This window comes from Rhinopithecus roxellana, chromosome 4 (genome assembly GCF_007565055.1).
Source record: "Rhinopithecus roxellana isolate Shanxi Qingling chromosome 4, ASM756505v1, whole genome shotgun sequence".
Taxonomy (NCBI): domain Eukaryota; kingdom Metazoa; phylum Chordata; class Mammalia; order Primates; family Cercopithecidae; genus Rhinopithecus; species Rhinopithecus roxellana.
Window position 1 is genome coordinate 38906740 of NC_044552.1, and position 21556 is coordinate 38928295.

General features: G+C 34.7%; 1 protein-coding gene across 5 annotated transcripts in view; it reads right to left on the reverse strand.

Annotated features, from left to right (window-relative positions):
* Positions 1 to 21556, reverse strand: part of SUPT3H (SPT3 homolog, SAGA and STAGA complex component) — a 549180-nt gene that overhangs the window by 194640 nt on the left and 332984 nt on the right. For all 5 annotated transcript variants that reach the window (XR_004056848.1, XR_004056849.1, XM_010372540.2 and 2 more), the window contains 2 exons: positions 7436 to 7522; positions 3879 to 3969 (listed from right to left, as the gene is read on the reverse strand). Coding sequence is in view for 3 of the 5 variants with exons in the window: in XM_010372540.2 (XP_010370842.1) it covers positions 3879 to 3969; positions 7436 to 7522 (178 nt within the window). In the remaining 2 variants the exon portion in view is untranslated. The remainder of the gene's footprint in view (positions 1 to 3878; positions 3970 to 7435; positions 7523 to 21556) is intronic.

Genomic DNA, 21556 nt, shown 5'->3' on the forward strand with positions numbered 1-21556 from the left:
CACCGCGCCCGGCCGGTTTTTTTTTTCTTGTGATATCTTTGTCTGGTTTTCTTATCAGGCTCAGTCTTTATTACCTTTATAGAATTAGTTGGGAAATTATTGGTATTCTTCTTTAAATATCTGGTGGATTTCAACAGTGAAATAATCTGTGACTGAGCTTTTCTTTGCAGAAATTTTTAAGCTACCGATTTAACCTTTGGCTATTGTCCTGTTCAGATTTTCCATTCCTTCTTGATTCAGTTTCAGTGGTTTGAGTCTTTATAGTAGACCAACTATATACTTATATAGTTTGTTATACTAACCATTTTATTTGCCACTTCTGATTCTTCATGTCTTTCTATAACTTGAGATGCCATTTCCTTACCCCAGTACAGCATTATTACCACTTACATCATTTGTGCTGTTACTGTCAAATATATTATATTTCCAAATGTTACAGACCCAACATCACAATTTTTACATATATATTGTTTTATACAGTTGCTTTATAAATCAGTTTTAAAAAGGAAAGGAACTATACAATTATACTATCTCTTATATTTATGTACTTAATTATCTTTATAAATGTGTGGATTCAAATTATTTGGTGCAGCTTGCTTTAAGCCTTAAAAACTTGTCTTATATGGGTCTGACAGCAAGAAATTTGCCTGGTTTTTGTTTATCTGGGAATGTATTTTGCATTCATTTTTGAAAGATAGTTTTGCTCGATATAAGTTTCTCGGTGGACAGTTTCTTTTTCGTTCAGCACTTTGAATATATCATCCCATTGGCCTTCTGACCTCTATTGTTGATTAGAAGTCAGCCATCAATATTGTCAGGGTCCCCTTGTATATGCTTTTCTCTTGTGACTTTCATGATTTTTTGTCTGTTTTTGTCTTCCTACATTTTTGGTAAAAGTGTCTTAGTGTAGATTTCTTTATGTTTATCTTAATTGGAGCTTGTTCATATGCTTCAATTAGTAGACTGGTAGTTTTCATCAAATTTGGGATGTTTTCAGTCATTATTTCTTTGAATATTTTTCTACTCCTTTTTCTCTCATCTTCTGATACTCTCATTATGTGTATTTTGACACACTTAATGATACCCTACATTTCTCTGAAGCTGTTAATTTTTCTTTATTATTTTTTCACTTTTTCTTCAGATTGTATACTCTTTAATGATGTCTTTAAGTTCAGATTCTTTCTTCTGCCAGCTGAAAACAACTATTGAGCCCTTCTGAATTTTTTCATCTCACTAATTGTATTCTTGAACTCCATAATTTCTATTTTTTAAAATAAATTGGTTTTATTGATATTCTTCACTTTGTGAAACACTATTATCAGATGTTCCTTTTTAAAAATTGTATTTCCTTTAGTTATTTGAACACATACATAATAGCTGCTTTGATGTTTTTGTCTGCTAAGTCCAACATCTGGGACCCCAAAAGGCAGTTTCTATTGTCTGCTTTTTTTTTTTTTGTCTCCTTTTTATGGATAACACTTGTCTATTACTTGGCATATCAAGTATTTTGCTGTTATTGTTGAAAATGGATACTTGAGATAATATAGTGTAGCAAATCTAGATAATTTCCTCCCCTTCCTGGGGCTTGTCATTATTTATTTCATGACTTGACTGAACTAGTACAATGAAATCTCTTCCCTTGCAGTATGCAGCCTCTGATGTTCTTCAGAGGGTGCAGCCTTGAGTATGCAAACAATCTCCTCCATAACTACAGATGACTGTAGTTTTAGTCAGGGTGTCTCTGGCTGCTACCTTCCCTGATCTCCCCATTAAGTTTCTGGCTGCTCTGCCTCTACTGATATCACATACAGCTGTTAGCCACCACTAATTGCCAGCTGTGTGCTCCACTGCTTCTGATAATACCCTTGGGCATAAATTGCTCCAGAGACTGATTGATCTAAATAATATTGGGCCCCTTTGAAATGTTGTCAGTCTTTAAGTTTTGCTCTGACTGCAGGAGGTCTCTTTTTAACTATCTCTTTCCCTTGTTTTCTTTGTTTAACATCTAGGTGACCCACTGTTTTGCTTTTTGCTACCAGTATCATGGAGCTACCAGTCCCCTCTTAATCACTCATCACCAGGATCTTCATTGTTGTTGTTGCTGTTGTTGTTTTTACAATGAAGTTAGGTATGAACTTCTACATACTCTGTTCCAAGCAGTGATGTGGAAGAGCTGCAGAGCTTTCTGCTCCTAAGGTCTGAGTTGAACCTCTGTACCATAGTACTGAAGCTGAAGGTGGACCTGAAATTAGCTTCTCCTGGAAAAGCTTCCCTGTATCTGAGAATGGGGATCTGGAAAGGGAAGCAACCCCTAGTCTTCTAGGCTTGTCTATTCTGGTATGTAGCTTTGCTCCCTATGAGAGGTAGGGTGGTGGCAATCAGAGCCCAGTATTCTCAGCCCACCATGTGTGAGGTAGAGCTTTTATCCTATGAGTTGAGGTTAAGTGTGAAAAGGGAGCCCCAGTCACCTTAGCTGTGCCTGCCTAGAAAAAAGCTTTTGCAACATGGGGCTGGGGGAGATAAGAGATGCCTACCTCTTTGCCCCTTCTGGGGTAAAACTGTTGCTCTAGAATAACTGGAGGGGCCAGCTACACTCACTCAGAATAGAGCTTCTGTCACACTGAGTTAAGGTGGCAGAATGCTGGAGAGTGATCATGTGAGCAGGTCATGGTTTAAATGAAAGACTCTCATACTGTTCTTAACAAGATTTAGTTGATCTTGAATATGTGTTGCCCTGCTTGCTATATGTGCTTAGGACAATTTCTAGAGACTTTAAATAATTATTTCAAAAAAATTTTACCAGTTAAATGTGTTTCACTGGGGAGAGACTCTGCCATGCTCCTTACATAGCCATTTCAGAAGTCCCACCTCAAGATTAGATGTGTTCTACCTGAATATTTTATTTTATTTATTTATTTATTTTTGAGCCGGAGTCTCGCTCTGTCGCCCAGGTTGGAGTGCAGTGGCGCCATCTCGGCTCACTGCAAGCTCCGCCTCCCGGGTTCATGCCATTCTCCTGCCTCAGCCTCCCAAGTAGCTGGGACTGCAGGTGCCTGCCACCACACCGGCTAATTTTTTGTATTTTTAGTAGAGATGAGGTTTCACCACGTTAGCCAGGATGGTCTCGATCTCCTGACATCGTGATCCGCCCGCCTCGGCCTCCAAAAGTGCTGGGATTACACGTGTGAGCCACCGCACCTGGCCTGAATATTTTATCTTATAATTTCTATCAACTGTTTTTTTAAAGTTTTAGTGTGCTTTTTATAAGACACACAAAATTAGAATATACAAATGAAGATAAGGAGGGAAGATTTAAAATGAATGAGAGGACATCAAACTAATATGATGGTTTAGCAAAACTGAGTATTGCTCTGACCACCCTGAGCTTTGTGGTATCTGAAGCATGGTGTTAACTGCTATCATTTATTCAGTGGCAAGTGCTTTCACATGTTATGCTAAACTCTCCTAAGCACTCCACATGTTACACATGTTATATGATTTCCCTCCATATAAATGAGGAAACTGATCCTTCAAGGTCACACACAGAAAGCAGAGAACTGGTATTGATTGGAATTCAGGTCTATTTTACTCTAAGTCTGTATTCACTAAGCGCTCCATAAAAAGAAACACTTCAATTCATCTGCAGAACTATTTTTCAAGAATTAGATTCTATAAGAAGTGTAGTAATATTAAATAGGTAACACGGTATAATACATTTTATCAGAAATATATACTTTTGCAAGGGCATTCCACTTGATTTGCTGACAGGAAACAAAATTAACTTGTTCTTGAGAATAGCTACATTGGAATTGCATAAATGTGTTACCACCACACGTGTCATAAGCTAAAGTTTTAGTTTTGTGTTTTGATTTGGTTACCTTCGAGAAGATCATCCTCATCAATGCCTTTGACAATCTTTGATTTGTAGTCTCGGATAAACATGTATTTTAGCAATCTTCTAAGTTTTTTCTGTTAAAAATATAAAATACATAAATAAGAAAACCTATACATATATTCATTTTACTGATTAAAGACTACTATAACAAAATTTAATAAACTTGTACCTCATGATATCAGAGAAAATAAAGTAATCCTTAGTATACTGCTATGACATAAAAAGGTAGTCATCAAACACAAAGGCTAAAATACAAGTCTTTTCAAAAGCATTTTTCATTTACAAATATCTGGATGTTCCAGAATCACAATAGTCACACACTGCTTAATGATGGGGATCAAGAAATGCATCCTCATGAGACTTCATCGTTTTGTGAACATCACAGAATACACTTACACAAACCTAGATGGAACAGTCTAATGTACACCTAGGCTACATGGTGCAGCCTACTGTTCATGGGCTACAAACCTGTATGCAAGGGTAAGAAAACGGTAAGTATTTGTATATCTAAACATATCTAAATATAGAAAAATTAGTTAAAATACCATGTAAATGACAAAAAGCGATACATTTGTAGAGTGCATATACTATGAATGAAGCTTGTAGGATCTGAAGTTGCTCTGGTTGAGTCCATGAATAAGTGGCAAGTGAATTTGAGGGCCTAGGACATTACTGTATGCTATTGAAGACTTTATTTTTAAAAAAAGCTGTACAATTAGGCTACACTATATTTAAAATTTTTCTTTCTTCAATAATATATGTGCCTTAGCTTACTTACTGTAACTATTTTACTTTATAGACTTAATTTAAAAAATTGACTCATAGTAATACTTAGCTTAAAACACAAACACCTTCTACAATTGTACAAAAACGTTTTTCCTTTATATCCTTATTCTATAAACTTTTTTTCTACTTGTAAATTTCTTTTAGCTTTTTAAATTTCTTTGTTAAAAACTAAGATGTGTGTGTACACACACACACACACACACATATACACACTAGCCTAGGCCTACACAGGGTCAGGATTGTCAATATCACTGTCTTCCACCTCCACATCTTGTCCCACTGGAAGGTCTTCAAGAGCAGTAGCATGCATGGAACTGTCAGTTCCCTTGATAACTGCTTTTTTATTGGAATATCTCATGAAGGAACAACCTCAGGTGGTTTACAGTTAAGTGATTTTGCAAGTAGTACGCTCTAAAATAATGATGAAGAGTATTATAAATACATAAACAAGTAACAGTCATTTATTACCTTTATCAAGTATTATGTACTATACATAATTTTATGTGCTAGGCTTTTATACCATCAGCAGTGCAGCAAGTATACACCAGCACCACCACAAAGTTGAGTCATGCATTGCACTACAATGTTATTATGATACCTATGACATCACTAGATAATTGGAATTATACAGCTCCATTATAATTTTATGGGACTACTGCTATATTTGCAGTACATTGTTGAAAAAAAAGTTCATCATGTGGTACCTGACTGTAATTGCTTTTTTTTTTTTTTTTTTTTTTTTTTTTTGAGACAGAGTCCTGCTCTGCCGCCCAGACTGGAGTGCAGTGGCACCATCTCGGCTCACTGCAAGCTCGGCCTCCCGGGTTCACGCCATTCTCCTGCCTCACCCTCCTGAGTAGGTGGGACTACAGGCACCCGCCACCACACCTGGCTAATATTTTGTATTTTTTTTTTAGTAGAGACAAGGTTTCACCATGTTAGTTAGCCAGGATGGTCTCAATCTCCTGACCTCATGATCTGCCCACGTTGGCCTCCCAAAGTGCTGGGATTACAGGCGTGAGCCACCAAACCCGACCTGCTTTTTAAAATCTTATAAAAAGTTTTAGGCTGTGTGTGGTGGCTCACACCTGAATTTCAGCACTTTGGGAGGCTGAGGCACGTAAATCATGAGGTCAGGAGATGCAGACCATCTTGGCCAACTTGGTGAAACCCTGTCTCTACTAAAAATACAAAAATTAGCTGCATAGTGGCATGCACCTGTAGCCCCAGCTACTTGGGAGGCTGAGGCAGGAGAAACTCTTGAATCTGAGAGGCGGAGGTTGCAGTGAGCTGAGATGGTTCCACGGCACTCTAGCCTGGCGACACAGCAAGACTCCGTCTCAAAAAATAAATAAATAAATAAAATAAATGAAGTTCTAATTTTTGTTGAAGACTGTATTATCAGTCTTCATACCAAGCTGACTGTACTTATGCTATAGAATTTGGTATATACTCGATGAAATTTTATTTTAAAAAATTAACTTATAAATACCTAGACAGTGAGTGTATAAAAGCTGCTTTAAAAGTCAATAAATTCCTTTTTACTTTTTTTTATTCTCTGAGAATCTTATCTTTTTGTTAGAAGATTTGGTTTATGTATTATATTTATGGAAAACAATCTGTAAACCCGAAAAATGTAGTTTTATGAAATTCAAAGCTGATGAATGATAGGTGTTAATGGTGGCCTTTTTTAGATTTAGTAGACCATAATACTGCTTAATTTTAAAAGTAACTGATAATCCTTTGTAGCTTGTTGTATGCTTACACTTAGAATGTATTATCACTCATTCCTGACCTTCACGTTCAAGATTTCTATTAATAGCTGAAAAATACTGCATTTTACAAAGTTCTTTACATGCACATCATTTGATATCTTCAATACTTTCTTTGCATCTGGTGCCTTGTGCCTAAGACTGCCTCACCCTAGGCAGAAACTTTCACTTCAAAAAATCCTACAGTCTCTCCATCTAATCATACAACCCTGACATTTCATGAGTCTTAAAATGCTTCTTCAACTAAATCATAAAGATACCCTATACCAAATCATAAGTTTTCTTAATAGTGAAGATTTTCCATTTTTTAATATTCTTCATATCATCTAAGAGTTGATTAACTGAAACGTAAAATATTAGAGAATATTTTTGACTACCTACTCATGAAAAATAATTATGACAAAATTAGATACACAAATATCAGCTTAAATATTTTAATATCAGATTTCAAAGAGTAAGAAAGGTAGGTCTTTGTTCAAAAACAGAAATTATGGTATATATTTATCCCATTGAAAATTAATCTTAATTAATTTGCTTTTTTCAATAAGGTAGAGCTACAGACTAAACTTTGTATTTCAGGCTTAAAAATTTACTCTAGGAAAGTCTATAATCCTGGTAATGTTAATCTGTAAGAAGAGGAGAAAAATAAATATGCCATTCAGTTATATCCCACTTATGACAACAGAACATAGAGTCAATATTTAGTGAGTGTCATGTAGCAATGAAAGTGTCTATACAGACACATAAGGATAAGCGAGGTTTCGCTGTTAGCACAGTTTTCATATAAGTGCTTTTGTCCACATAATTAATATCAATTCTTTTGTAAACTCATTTTGTTTTGCAAACTATGAAGACTAAAACATCAGTTCAATAGTTATTATTTTAATTTGAAAGCTATATAACAAGGATATATAGTTTCCACATACAAGTTCAATTAAACACAACATCTGGATTTTAATACAATAAAATTATGTTGTATTACCTTATCTTTGCGCATCAAAAACAGAAGATCTTCAGGAGTGATTACCCTTGCTCCCCGCAGTTGAGAAACTTCAGCGGCTTGCTGTAACTAACAATAATGAAAATTCAGAAATTTTTCTCAGTAATATAAATTACTGAGTAATATAAATTACAGTCATGATGTACCTAGAGAGATAAATATACTGAGTTAAAAACCTTTGGGAATAATCCAGCAATCACATTACTGCTTTTAAGAGCAAAATGTCTTATGTTTTTAAGATATAAAACACGCAATTAAATTATGAGCCCACCTGTAACCAATACAATAAAAAGAAATCTTTTCTTTCATGCAAGAGAAAAATCATACACAGCTTCCAGAAATGCATTAATGCACCTGAAAATAATTTCATGAAATTTTATCCTTCATACTCATGTGAGCAATGGTTTCACTCAGTATCACTAGTTGAATAAGTATATTATTAATCTGAGCTCCCATGCTGCCCTGATTTGAAATAGGCCCATTCAGAACTTTAAAAGATCAACAAAAACAGTAGCTGTTTCTAATATCCAAAGGAAAAAAAATACGTTTAGTTTTGGCAAGTCTTCAGTGGGTAAAGGATTCAGTCCATAAATCATAATACTGGACTGCATTAATTTCTTTCCATACTAATCACATGCACACAAAAAGTTAACTGTATCTGGAATGTACAACACAAAACATTACTGCATGAAAAGTCAGATTCCCCCTGAAATGTTCATCTAGCCCCTTATATCTACAAAGTCAAGAATTTTCAGGAATTCATAACTCCTAGAAACATAATCTTACTTAAAAATGACCTGGAAAATAAAAGAATGTGAAAAATGATAGTTCTATTTTTTGGCACAGGCAAACTCAATTTCTTATTTTGATTATTTGGAAGTAATATAAAATATGCCCATCTGAAAAAAATAAAGATGCTACAGAAAACACTATAAAAATGTGTCTGTAACTTTTTCCAAATTTGATAAAATCATACTGATTACACCAAACCAAGTCTATACAATATGAAATATTATAAAAATGTTTACATATAAAAGCTGTTCCTGAATGCATACTTCTTTTAAAGGATAAAAATAACATATATTCTTGAGAACTAATCTTTAAAAATGGACACACTGTTATCTCAACAAATATATGAAATCAAATAGCACATTTGTGCTAAAGAAATTCTGCTTGAATGTTTAATCCATTTTGCTAAGTAAGCTTCAAACCTTCTCTAAATACACAGACTACAAAATAGACTATAAACTTGCTATGTGTCAGCTTTACCACTGAATTTCCTGGATACTGTGGTTGGTATATAAACACAATCCTATCTAAATATAGAAATTTAAATTTAACTGTGAACCATTTAAAAAGAAATGTTGGGGGGGGGAAGGTTTTTAAAAAGATGATGTTATCTACTCAGAAACTAACAGTTTTCAGCAAGCATGAACATATTTTTTCTAAAAATTGGAAGTGTGAGGGAAATATATGTACACATGCTTTTCAAACAAAAACATTTCTATCACAGTCTAAAATATAGGTAATCAGTGTTGAGAAGAATATGGGCTATATATACATTTGTCTGGAAGCATACATAGTACATTTATTTTCTTAAATGAAGAATGCTGATCATTTGAAATCTGAAAAACACTATACAGACATATGTAATTTTACACACATTAAGAAAGGATCAGGAGAAATATGTATCCCTAAATAGTTTTCCCAATTAATCAGCAGTTTATGCACACTACATATAAATAATCTCTATTCATAATATTCTCCAAAGTATTAGTTTACAAACATATTAACCAGGATAAGTATGAAAATAGAAAATAAAGACACAGAAGAGTTTGACATTTGGAATCACTGTTTTTTTTTTTTTTTTTTTCAGAACCAATACATGACCACTGTAAGGATCTGGAATTTATATCATGGTTGTGCTGTCATATGTAGCAGGAAAAGTTTATCTTTGTTTTTTATTTATCTGATTTTCTAATTTATCTCAAACAACATAATATCCTTACTAGGACTAGCATTGCTACCACTCCCTAGTCTACCTTGGACCTCTGCCTAGTTAGTATGTCTCTGGAACTGAAAGTATCACTATGTTACCTTACCAAGGCCTGCCTATCCTGGATGTGTCCCAAATCCCAAAATTACCTCTCCCAAACTTTGACCTCTTCTTCTCTACCAAGTGAAGACGGCAATCTTATTAGCTAATTAAAGTAACTCAAACAAAAGTCATCTACTATCCCCATACCAAAATACTCAAGTCCTGCACTCAGTCCTATGGAACTTGTGTATCATGAAAATTCAGCCCTCCTTATAGAGGAGTGTCACACTCAGGAATCCTATTTTCCATCCATGTTTGGTTGAAAAAAATCTGCATGTAAGTGGGCCCATGCAGTTCAAGTTCAAGTTGGTCAAGGGTCAACTGTGTTATTATGCATTGGTTTACTTCTCCTGAAAATTTTTGCCTACTACCAGAAAGACTAAAGAAAGTTTTCCTTAACAATACAAACTTTAAAAACAGGTGAGCATTAAAAAGTGGGTAAAGGACAAGAATAGATACTTTTCCAAAGACGACATAGACGTGGCCAACAAGCATATGAAAAAAAAGCTCAGTAACACTGATCATTAGAGAAATGCAAATCAAAAGCACAATGAGATACCATCTTACAGCAGTCAGAATGGCTATTACTAAAAAGTCAAAAAAATAACAGATGCTGGCAAGGTTGTGGAGAAAAGGGAATACTTACACACTGTTAATGGGAGTGTAAATCAGTTCAACCATTGTGGAAAGCAGTATGGCGATTCCTCAGAGCTAAAAGTAGAACTACCAGTGGACCCAGCAATCCCATTACTGGGTATATACCCCAGGGATTATAAATCATCCAACCATAAAGACACATGGACACAAATGTTCACTGCAGTACTATTCACAATAGCAAAGACATGGAATCAACTTAAATGCCCATCAATGACAGACGAAAGAAGATGTGATACATATACATCATGGAATATTATGCAACCGTAAAAAAGAATGAGATCATGTCTTTTCTGGGAACATGGATGGAGTCGGAGGGTAACTAATGCGGAAACAGAAAACCAAATACTACATGTTCTCACTTATAAGTGGGAGCTAAATGATGAGAACTTATGAACACAAAAAAGGAAAGAGACATTGGGGCCTACTTGAGGGTGGAAGGTGGGAGGAAAGAGAGGAGCAGAAAAGAAAACTCTTGGGTAGTGGGCTTAATTTCTGGGTGATGAAATAATCTGTGTAACAAACCCCCGTGACATGAGTTTACCTAGGTAACAAACCTTCACACATATCCCTGAACTTAAAATAAAAGTTAAAAACAAAACAAAACAAAAAACAGGTGAGCAACTGGGCAGTCCAATTCCACAGGTGCATTTAATGTGAAAACAGCAGTAGAACTGGGAAACCAATATTACAAATGTTCCTCAAACCTTCAGTATTAACAGCAGTTCAGTTATAGCATTTCTTTTTTTCTGATTAATATTACTTCTATTTGTCAAAGTAAACAAAATACAATATTAACTTGTAACAACTTTGTTAGTAAAACATTCTCTAAAATATTAAAACTCAAGTTTACATTTTAAGTATAATAGTTCATTAGGAGGTTGAGAATTAAAAGGTACACTATTACATGTCACCTCAAATGTCACATCTTTGACCCTATAAATAAATATGTTCTCAATTTCACATTGCTATCCATGACATTCATTTTTTTCTCACTGCGTTATATTTTCACCAATTTCTGTTTATTTTGTTGTTTCTTTGCATCTTCTCAGGGTCTTGAATGTGCTATTTCCACCATATTTGTTATACTATAATCTCCCTTAAATGTAATGTCTGAATTCTTGCTCTGAGATTTATGATAATTCCCTATTATCTAAATTCAATGTGGTCTTTAAAGCTTGAATGATGCACATATTTTCCCTGCCTTTCCACTAATTATATTTCTTGTTTCTCTCTCATATAATTCTACATTTAGGCTCCAATAATTTTGGCTCTTTTTTACCTTTGTGTACTTGTGATGGTTAACTTTGTGTGTCAATTTCACTGGACCATGGGGTACCTAGACATCTGGTCAAGCATTATTCTGAGAGTCACTATGAGGGTGTTTCTGGATGAGATTAAATTTTAATCAGTAGACTGAGTAGCAGACTGTCCTTCTTAATGTGGGTGGGCCCCATCCAATCAGTTGAAGACATGGATAGAACAGAAAAGGCTGAGTGACAGGAAACACCTTCTGTCTGAATGCATAACCTGGGACACTGGGCCGTTTCTGGCCTTTGGTCTCAGACTGAAACATCACTTTTTCTTGTGTTCTGAGGCTGCTGGCTTTCATACTGGAAATACACATCTACACATTGGCTTTCCTGGGTCTCCAGCTTGCCAAATGAAGATTTTGGGAATCCTCAGACTTTGTAACTGCATAATTATAATTTATTATCCTTATAATAATACATAAATCTCTCACACACAGGCATGCACACTCACACATACTGCTGAACTCTAATACAGTACTATATTCAAATTATGAGAAAATCTTGATTCTTTTTAAGATGTGGCACTTTTTCTTTAAAATACAAGCTTTAGCCGGGCGCGGTGGCTCAAGCCTGTAATCCCAGCACTTTGGGAGGCCGAGGTGGGTGGATCACGAGGTCAGGAGTTCGAGACCATCCTGGCTAACACGGTGAAACCCCGTCTCTACTAAAAAATACAAAAAAACTAGCTGGGCGAGGTGGCGGGCGCCTGTAGTCCCAGCTACTTGGGAGGCTGAGGCAGGAGAATGGCGTAAACCCGGGAGACAGAGTTTGCAGTGAGCTGAGATCTGGCCACTGCACTCCAGCCTGGGAGACAGAGCGAGACTCCGTCTCAAAAAAAAAAAAAAAAAAAAAAAAAAAAAAAAAAAAACCAACAAAAACAAGCTTTAAAATAATTTTGTCAGAAAAATAAGACCTATGATTATTTTCACACAACAGTGTTTCTCATCTAACGTAGATAGAAAACTTAAATGCACAGTTTATGTCTTCATTGCACTTGTTATCAAGTTTCATAACACTCCTGCCTCCCAAATTTCTTTTGAATTATACATGTAGGTCCAGAACCATTGACCCTGAACAGGCAATTTATAAATGTTTGTTAAATGGTGGCAATCCATCTTCCCCTCCATGATTTTCAGTTTTTCCATTTAAATGTAACAGAAATGAGTTAAGCTACGTAAAATCGATGACTTTGCATTTGGCTGGGGCCCACATAAATTCAGCATAAAGATTTCTCTAAAGTTCTACAAGGTTTAAAATGTACAACAGAATTAAGTTGATTATTCCACAATTACTAAGCTACTGAAAGTATTTTAATAAGATTTCCATTGCAGCTCTTTCCTTTAGGTTTTGCCTAAGACCCTGGATTTGTCCTTTTTGAAGATAAATGGTAAACAGTAGGAGTTGCGGTGAGCTAGTATCATGAAGAGGCAGAATCCTAGGTAAGGTTGTCACCTGACCTAAAATTATTTATTTTTCCCTCTATCAGTCTATCTATTAAGCACTCATTATCTATCAGGCTAGATTCTAGGTTAGGCTATGAATGGTCAGCAGATACTTGCTAGCCAGAGATAACCTCAAAGGTCTTCTCTAAATCCTCCATGAGACTGAAAGAACCTGGAGTTAAATTTCCTAAGTTGGAGTTGGGAAACTCCAGTGTAGTTTCATCACTAAGTGATTGCACAACCTTAGATACATCAAATAACTTCTCTACATTTGTGGGTTTATGTTTCTCTTTTATTTGAAATGGGTAATCAATGACTTTAATGACTAGTAGGAGAATTATAATGTTAGTGGTAATAATAGTGGCCATATACTGTGTCCCTAAATTTGTGCCAGGTGCTGTGCTATGTGTCTTATATTTAATTTTAACTTTTAAATTTTATATCTAAGTTAAAAAATACATAAAACATTAAAAGTTAAATAATACTATAAATTGTATAAAGACAGATAGGAATACCTTGCCACACTTCTTCTGAATCTGTAATTCTGCTTCCAGTGGCAATCACCTTTAACTTTTTAAGCTTGTTTCTATGTTATTTACCAACATATTTGAAACAAGTTTATAATACTTGTTTTATTTTTCAGTTTTAAAAATTATCAGATGACTTCCTATTATGAGAGGTGAAAAAGATTTAGTGTTCTTAGACACCCCAAATTTGACCATCTCTCCTCTTGACTTTACCTATGAAATACAATTTTTGGTTAAATCAATATACAGTGTTTATATTATACCAAACTATTTTTGAAAAATTTGAAATGTATCAGAATTTATTTCAGTTTTACTGTGTCTTTTGTTTACTGATGAGACATCTCATCTGGAACCCTCCAAACTTCCCTTCTACTCTTTTGCTTTGGATCCTTCTTTTTCTTTTTTGAGACAGGGTCTCACTCTGTCATCCAGGTTGGAGTGCAGTGGTGTGATCACAGCTCACTGCAGCCTCAACCTCCTAGACGCTATAGATCCTTCCACTTCAGCCTCCTGAGTAGCTGGGACTAAGGCATGCATCATCACATCTGGATAATTTTTGTATTTTTTTTGCAGAGACAGGGTTCTGCCACATTGACCAGGCTGGGTCGGTGTCCCAAAGTGCTGGGATTACAGGCACGTAGGAGCTACCGTGCCCAGACCTGGATTCTTATTTTCTTGACCCCATTCCCACTCTCATAATTTACTTCCTTATTTCAGCAGAACATATTATCTGAAAGTTTCCTTTTTAGTTCATGAGCATAGTTATGATAGCTGCTTCAAGATCCTTGTATATTAATTTTAAATTCTGTGTCATCTTGGAATCAGTCTCCATTGACTATTTTTTCTTGGCTTTGGGTCATGTTTTCCTGTTATTTCAGATTTTAAGTAATCTAGTGTTTTATCTGAGATATTGTGAATAATATACTGTAAGAACTCTGGATTTTGTTGTATTCCTTTGAAAACTAAAAAATAGGCACTTAACCAGAATGGATTCAAACTGCAACATATTTTTCTCCCCTGTGGTGGGCTACAGTTGAAATATACTTGATATTACAGTTTTCTGAGAAAGGATGCAAGGGAAATAAATTTTTAAAAATCTTGTATGTCTCAAAATGTATTTATGTCATCCTTGTATTCAATTGATAATCTGGCTGAGTACAGAATTCTAGATTAAAAATAATTTTCCCTCAGAATTTTCAAGGCATTGCTACCTTGTCTTCTAGCTTAAAATGTTGCTGTTGACAAGTGGATTACATTATGATTCCTAAGCCTTTACGTGACTTTTCCCCTAGTCTGAGAAACTTTTACTACTGTTCTCATTATACTTCAAGTTCTGAAAATTCATGATGCTTCTTTGATGAAGGTCTATCTTGAAATATTTTACTAAATACTCACAACAATACTTCAACCTGTATGTTCTTGTCCTTTACATTTGAAAAATGTTCTTGGATTACTTTGAAAATTTCTATTGTCTGTTTTTTGTTTTGTTTGTTTTCCTGAAATGTCTATTAATTGAATGCTGGTGGACTCGTGTCTAGGATTTCTAATACTAGAGATCATTTTATTTCACCTTTCCACAAAGTAAAGTTATACTATTTTGCCAGAATGGCAAAGGAGTAGTTAATGGCCTCCATGGTTTGGATAGGATATTGGGATAAAATTATGCCTTTTATGAATCTTCCTGTTTTTAGTCTACACAAGACTTCTTTCTTAGAGGAACCTTCAATCCCAAACTTTTCCATGTCCCAAAGTTTTGTTTTCCTCAGGTCTGTTAAGCCTGTTTACCACTTTAAGCTTTCAGAATTTTTTTTTTGACAGCTCTCATCTGCTATTTAGTCCTCTTCCATTTTCTATGTCTTGTAAGTTTATACGCTTAAAATTATTTTGTTATTTAGTGGAGTTTTCAGAGTTTGAAGCATATGTACTACCCATATTTAACAAGAAGTTGGCACTCGTTTTTTATGCTAACATTTATAGAATGTATTATCCTATGCTTCATGTCTTCCATATATTATCTCATTTAGCCTTCACAACAAACTTACTAGAGATGTCCAAACACACAAAACTGTTACTAAGTAATACATGTTTAACATTAAGCCATTCATGTTTCTCTCCTAGATTTCTTATTCAGAATAGAGGAAGATGCATTCACTAAATCAAGCCTTACATTGCGCAGAAAAGTCTATCCATAAAAACGTTTATTTGTCTTTCAAAACATTTTCTTTCTTGGTGAATAAACAGTTGCCAAAAAAAAAAAAAAAAAGAAAAAGAAAAAACAAAAAAGGGTTGGATCAAAACATCCAGGCCAGTGGCTCCATGCAGACCCAGCTTAGGACTGTGAGCTAAGTATTTGAAGGGAAACGTATTTGTAACTAAAGTTAACACTCAGAATACTCTGCATTTAAGATATTTGACATAGAATATTCTTATTCTTTTTTGATGATTGGTATTCTGTTGTCTTAGACATTTGAAACATAAATGAGTATATAAATTGATAAAAGATATGCCTAACTTTTTAGAGTTTCATTTTAACTGTTCTTTTTAGAAGAGTAAGTCAAGCACAGTTAAGTCAGGTTTTAAAAAATACTATCAGGCTGTAATTATCAGGATCTCATGGCTCAAAAAATGCATTCATATATACTATGTGTGTGTATATATATGACATATATGTATGTGTCTATATATACATATTCTTTAAAATATATGTGTGTGTATATATATTGTATGTGTATATATATGAATTACTCAGTTGCAATCAATGTGAGCCTCTAAAGCTTAAAAAAATCCAATAAACAATAACTATATATTTACTGTATGAAGATAGCAGCCTTAACATGGAACTAATTCTGTTGTTACTCTGTGATTTAAATGTGAAATTAGGAGAACAAGAAGCAATAATCATTTGAACATTTTCTTTTAACCTATTTTGCATACAAGCTATTCATAAGCAACTTTCAACTCTAAATATATCTGTTTTGAATGTAAGCAAAGGCACATTTTAGAAATTTTTTAAAGTGGAAATTAAATAAAGTCATAGTTTAAATAATATAGTATTTTAGTATTAATTAACTGTAATTGATAACTGTTTTAAAATTTTTCTTTTTCTTTTTTTTTTAAGAGACAGGGTCTTGCTCTGTTGCCCAGGCTGGAGTGCTGTGGTACCACCTTGGCTCACTGCAGCCTCAAACTCCTGGGCTCAAATGATCCTCCCACCTCAGCCTCCTGAAGAGCTTCCGGGACTACAGGCACATGCCACCATGCCTGGCTAATTTTTGTATTCTTTTTGTAGAGACAGGATCTCACTTTATTGCAGGCTGTTTTTGATCTCCTTGGCTCAAGCGATACTCATGTGTTGGCCTCCCAGAATGCTGGGATTACAGGTGTGAGCTACCACACAGAGTCCCTTTAAAATTTAACTATTTAGTATTTAACTATTAAAATGAAAATACAATTTGACTATTTACTGAATCTAAAATACAATTAAAATTGCAGAACGACAGAAGCCTACCTTGAATTTGTTCAACATAATATATAGTTATCCTTTGGTAACTCAGTAACTGGAAATTGATATATTTTTGAAGTCTAAGAAAAGGTTTCATTTGCATTTCTTAAAATTCAGAACCATAAGATATTTTGGTAGCCTACATAATATGTGCTTTACTTGACTACATTAATAATGCCTCTTCTTTCTCAGCTTACTTCTTGGCATGTCCACATCCCTCTCTATATTCCCTTCTGTTCACATTTGTAAACAGGCATCTGCTGAACGGGTTGCAGCCCTTACTTGTTTCTTCAAAGGACAAAAATATAACATATAAGAGACTGAATTTTAGTTTTTTTTTTCAGAACTCTTCCTGATTTTTTTTACAAGATATCCTTATTTCATTTCACCCTAGAATGTTCAGGAATAAACACAGGTCTTGTGCTAAGTCTTCATGGCTAGATCAGGGTATTAAAAGTACTGAATTACACCAGACCACACACAGGCCAATGTAATGATTAGAAAAGTTACCAAATGGAAAGAATAAAAGTATTGCTGAAGAATAATTACGGGGAGTAAGGAAAATTGATATCTAATTTTATCTCTATTACTAATTACCCTTGTTTTGGCAAAAGAAACTTTGTAATTTTGTCTTTTTGTTGAGAAAATATATAGAGAAAGTGCCAATTTTAGATTTGCAGCTTCTGATGCTGGATCTAAGAACCTGATCCATGATGAGGGCAAGGATCTGCTATGAAACTCTGTTAAAATGTGGCCTCCCCTGTTAGTGTGGTATATCCTGCAGAGTGTTGCAGAACATTTAGATTATTACCTCCAAGTTATAGTCAAATACAGTAGATTATCTCCATGCTATTGCACTATAAAATTTCATTTAACAAGCACTTTAAGAAGCTTTAAAAATCATTACTTTGAAAAAGTTTCCCAAACTATCTTGACTTTCTTTGTCTCATAACATTTTTTAAGTGCCTATGATTTCATGTTTTAGTGAGGTAACATCATACAGCACATAGTTAACCCGATTTAAATGTTATTGACATTTATTTAGAAAAGATAAATTGTGAGGAACTCATAAAAAAGTTTATACCTTTTAGTACTCACAAAGATTAAAGGTTATTACCAAATTATTAATACGCATTAATGACATTTTCCCATTAAAAAATTTAGGATGTAAATAATTTGTGGATAAATGTATTTGTGTATATGTGTGATGTTTTTATCCTTAATTATAATACATATGTGTGTATACATAGATACCACACATGTCTGTACATCACTAGAATCAGTTTCTTGTAAGATGTAAGCTAACTTTCATCCAAACTTAAAGAGAAAAATAATGTGGGCTTTTTCTTGTTAGAGATCTAATTGTTTCTCTAATAATTTCTCATATAAAACTACCTCAAAATGAAATACAATGCACACATTAGTGTGCACAGTTTTGTAGTTATGGTTTTTAACAGAATAGCCGACCTTTCTGGTCCTCAGGTTCTTCAAGTGAGAACTAAAGAGAGGTGAATATCAAATAAGCTCCAAAGATCCTTTTGATTTTTCCTTTCTGATTCCAGTGTTTAACCCTGGGTATAGTTTTGGTTCCATAATGAAGCACTTACATCAATAATAGAAAAAATAAAGAAGAATCATAAGAAAGAATGGTGCAACTTCATAAGGTGCAGATGGGAGTCAACGCTCTAAGGGAAACTCACTTAGTCATACCAGTGGAAATAGCAACCAGCTCAACTAGCTGCATGTGCATGAAAGGAAGTCTGGGGTTGGGTTCTTATTTAGCAGTAATGACTTATCTTACCATAATGTTTACCATGGTACACAAATCAGCAGGTGATATAATTACTTTAGTATCCTATTCAATAGTTCCAGGTATATTTGAAAGCCAAAGACAGTTGCAAAATGGGATTACAGCAATGCAATTGCTAATTAATATGTAAAAGAGATTGGTCTCTATCCATTTCTCATCTGCCCTATGCTTTCATCATATGATGAACAGAGATAATTTGTATATACTTCTCCCTCAGTTTGTCAGAGAAAGTAGCCCTTATTCAAATTCTGTATCAAAAGACTGCTTGCATAGGAAAACCAATACATGTTGTATACATTATTTATCAAATTAGATGCAGTACATGTAAAATGAAATGAAAAGTCAGGTTTCCCTAAGCTCAGATGTCAGTTTCATATTCCACTATCAGGTTATTAAAAAGGGCTCAAGAAAGTGACAAAGTACAGATTTTATTACACTCACAGATCACTGTAAAGATCAAATGAAATAATGTAGTAAAGACAAATAGAGAACTATAAAACACTACACCCGCATAAGTATTGCTTAGGGATGGCTCATTTTTGGCTAGGGAGAAGGTAAAACAACAATGTATATAGAAAAGGAAAAGAGATTCCACTAATAACTTGGTAGGCTAAGAAAGCATTTAGTTCTGGTCACTGAAACCAAAATCAGGATATTCCTGGGAGATTCATTCACATCAGGATAAAATGGTACAATTATCCAACACTCATACAGTTGCATTCTAAGGAAGCAAACAGTGTAGAGAAAATGGAACCTCATAACCTTCATAAATATAAGTGAGATATCACTGCCTCTTTGAGGTCTTCTCTAGCACAAGCATAGACCTAAGCACTCCCTTTCCATTGTACTGCCCAGGTCCTCATATAACTTCAGGCACCTTACCACTTATCACTCTACTTTACAAAGCTCTCTTTATAAGAAGGCGGCTCCCTTTCTAATAGGATGCAAACTCTCCATTAATGTGTGTTAGAATGAGCTAAAACAGTATTTAAGCAATTCAGTAAAAGCCTCTGAAGACTCTGAGTTGTATGGCAGATGTAGGGGAACAGGCACAGGAAGTAGAGTAGGAAGACTAAGCACTGCTGGATCCTGCTGTGGGCTCTGTGTGAATGTGGTCATAACTAAATATAGAGAAGATTGTACTAACTCACCAAAACAAAAAAGCAAATATAAGAGTAATACCAGTTTCTTTGCAGATATGTTGAAAGAACAAGTAAGGGGAAAAAAACATTGAAAAGATAATGTCTGAAATATAGTAACATTCCAACATATATTAACCTTTTATTTCTATCTTGTGATTCTTAGGGCTGTAACATCATAAAAGAGAAGTCATAGAAGGAAAAATCTTCCAACTACAGTATTGTGGTTGAACCTAAAATAAAATAAACAAGCATGGAGATTTAAAAAATCTATTATTTTTAGTTAAACACTAGTAACCTCTTTGTTCCTTCAATATATACTTATTGAGCACCTAGTATAGGCCAGTCATGGGGCTGAGAATGGAAATTATGCTAACCAGAAGCAAACCAAAGCAAGCCCACAAACAACAAAAAGAAGAAAACAAATGAAAACATGGTCCTTCACCTCACAGGGCTAAACAGACTGATTACTTTTAAGTTAAGATGTATAATAAATGTACAGATATTATGACTATTACTATGAAAAGTTTATTCTAAAATAATTTCAACAAGTTTATGCTAGAAATCAGAGAACTGCAAGATAGGTATCATAACTTATATACTATATTGAGGAGTGTGTAAAGTTAACATCTTTCTAAAAGCTGCACAAGGAAGTCAGACTATATTAAGGTTATGGATTTTAAGTGTCTCAAAGAGATTGCCACAGATTATCTAAAATATCTAAAGAAAATATTCCTATCCATCTTGAGTTAGTGTTCAGTTAGATACTAGCCATAATGAATTTTAAGCTTGAAGGCAAATCAGATTATGCCTCCAAGCCTCTAATCAGGATTTGGAAAAAGTTCAATTTTCAGAATTTAACTGGCTGAATCTCAGCTAATATATGTGTGTCTGAGGCATCTTTGGGGATGACCCCAATGGAAGTATCAATATTGATTTGAATATATGTTTATTAGTCAGGGGCTTGGAGGGAAACAGCAAGTTAAACTGTGTAACTTAAGAAGAGCTTAATGCAGGAACTGTTTATAAAAATGTGGGGAAGGTGTTAGGGAAATGACCAGGGAGACTGTGGTACCTCCTCACCATCCTACCTCTTCCTTCTGCAACAACAGCATAAAACTATTACTAAACCTAGGCCTAGAGGGTTAAGGGGGAATCAGCTGTTACCTGAAGCTGGAGGCTAGAAAAGCCCACCTGATAGGGATACAACCAACCCTGTACATTCATCCCACTCTCAGAACTCCCCAGTCCCTTCCACAGGCCAAAATCAACCAGAAGTCAGAGGGCAAGAGAGATCCAAAGAGACTAGCCCCCTGGGACACAGAAAAGAACAAAGTGTGAAAAAAGGATCTAGAGGGAGAAAGAGAAGACATCCAGTGTCATATAAGTCTTTAGAATTATCAAGAATAGCCTCAGCAGGGCCACTTTCCACTTAAAACATTAAAGCAGAATGTTTTTATTCCTCTTTAAAAGTAGTTCTGTTCAGACTATTTAAAAACATAAATGGTGCGAGGTGTCCAGCACCAGATAAACACTATGGTCCAGTGATGAAAACTGTAATTCCAGATTCCAAGAAAATACAACACCAATAATAACAATAACAAGAACATAAATTAGC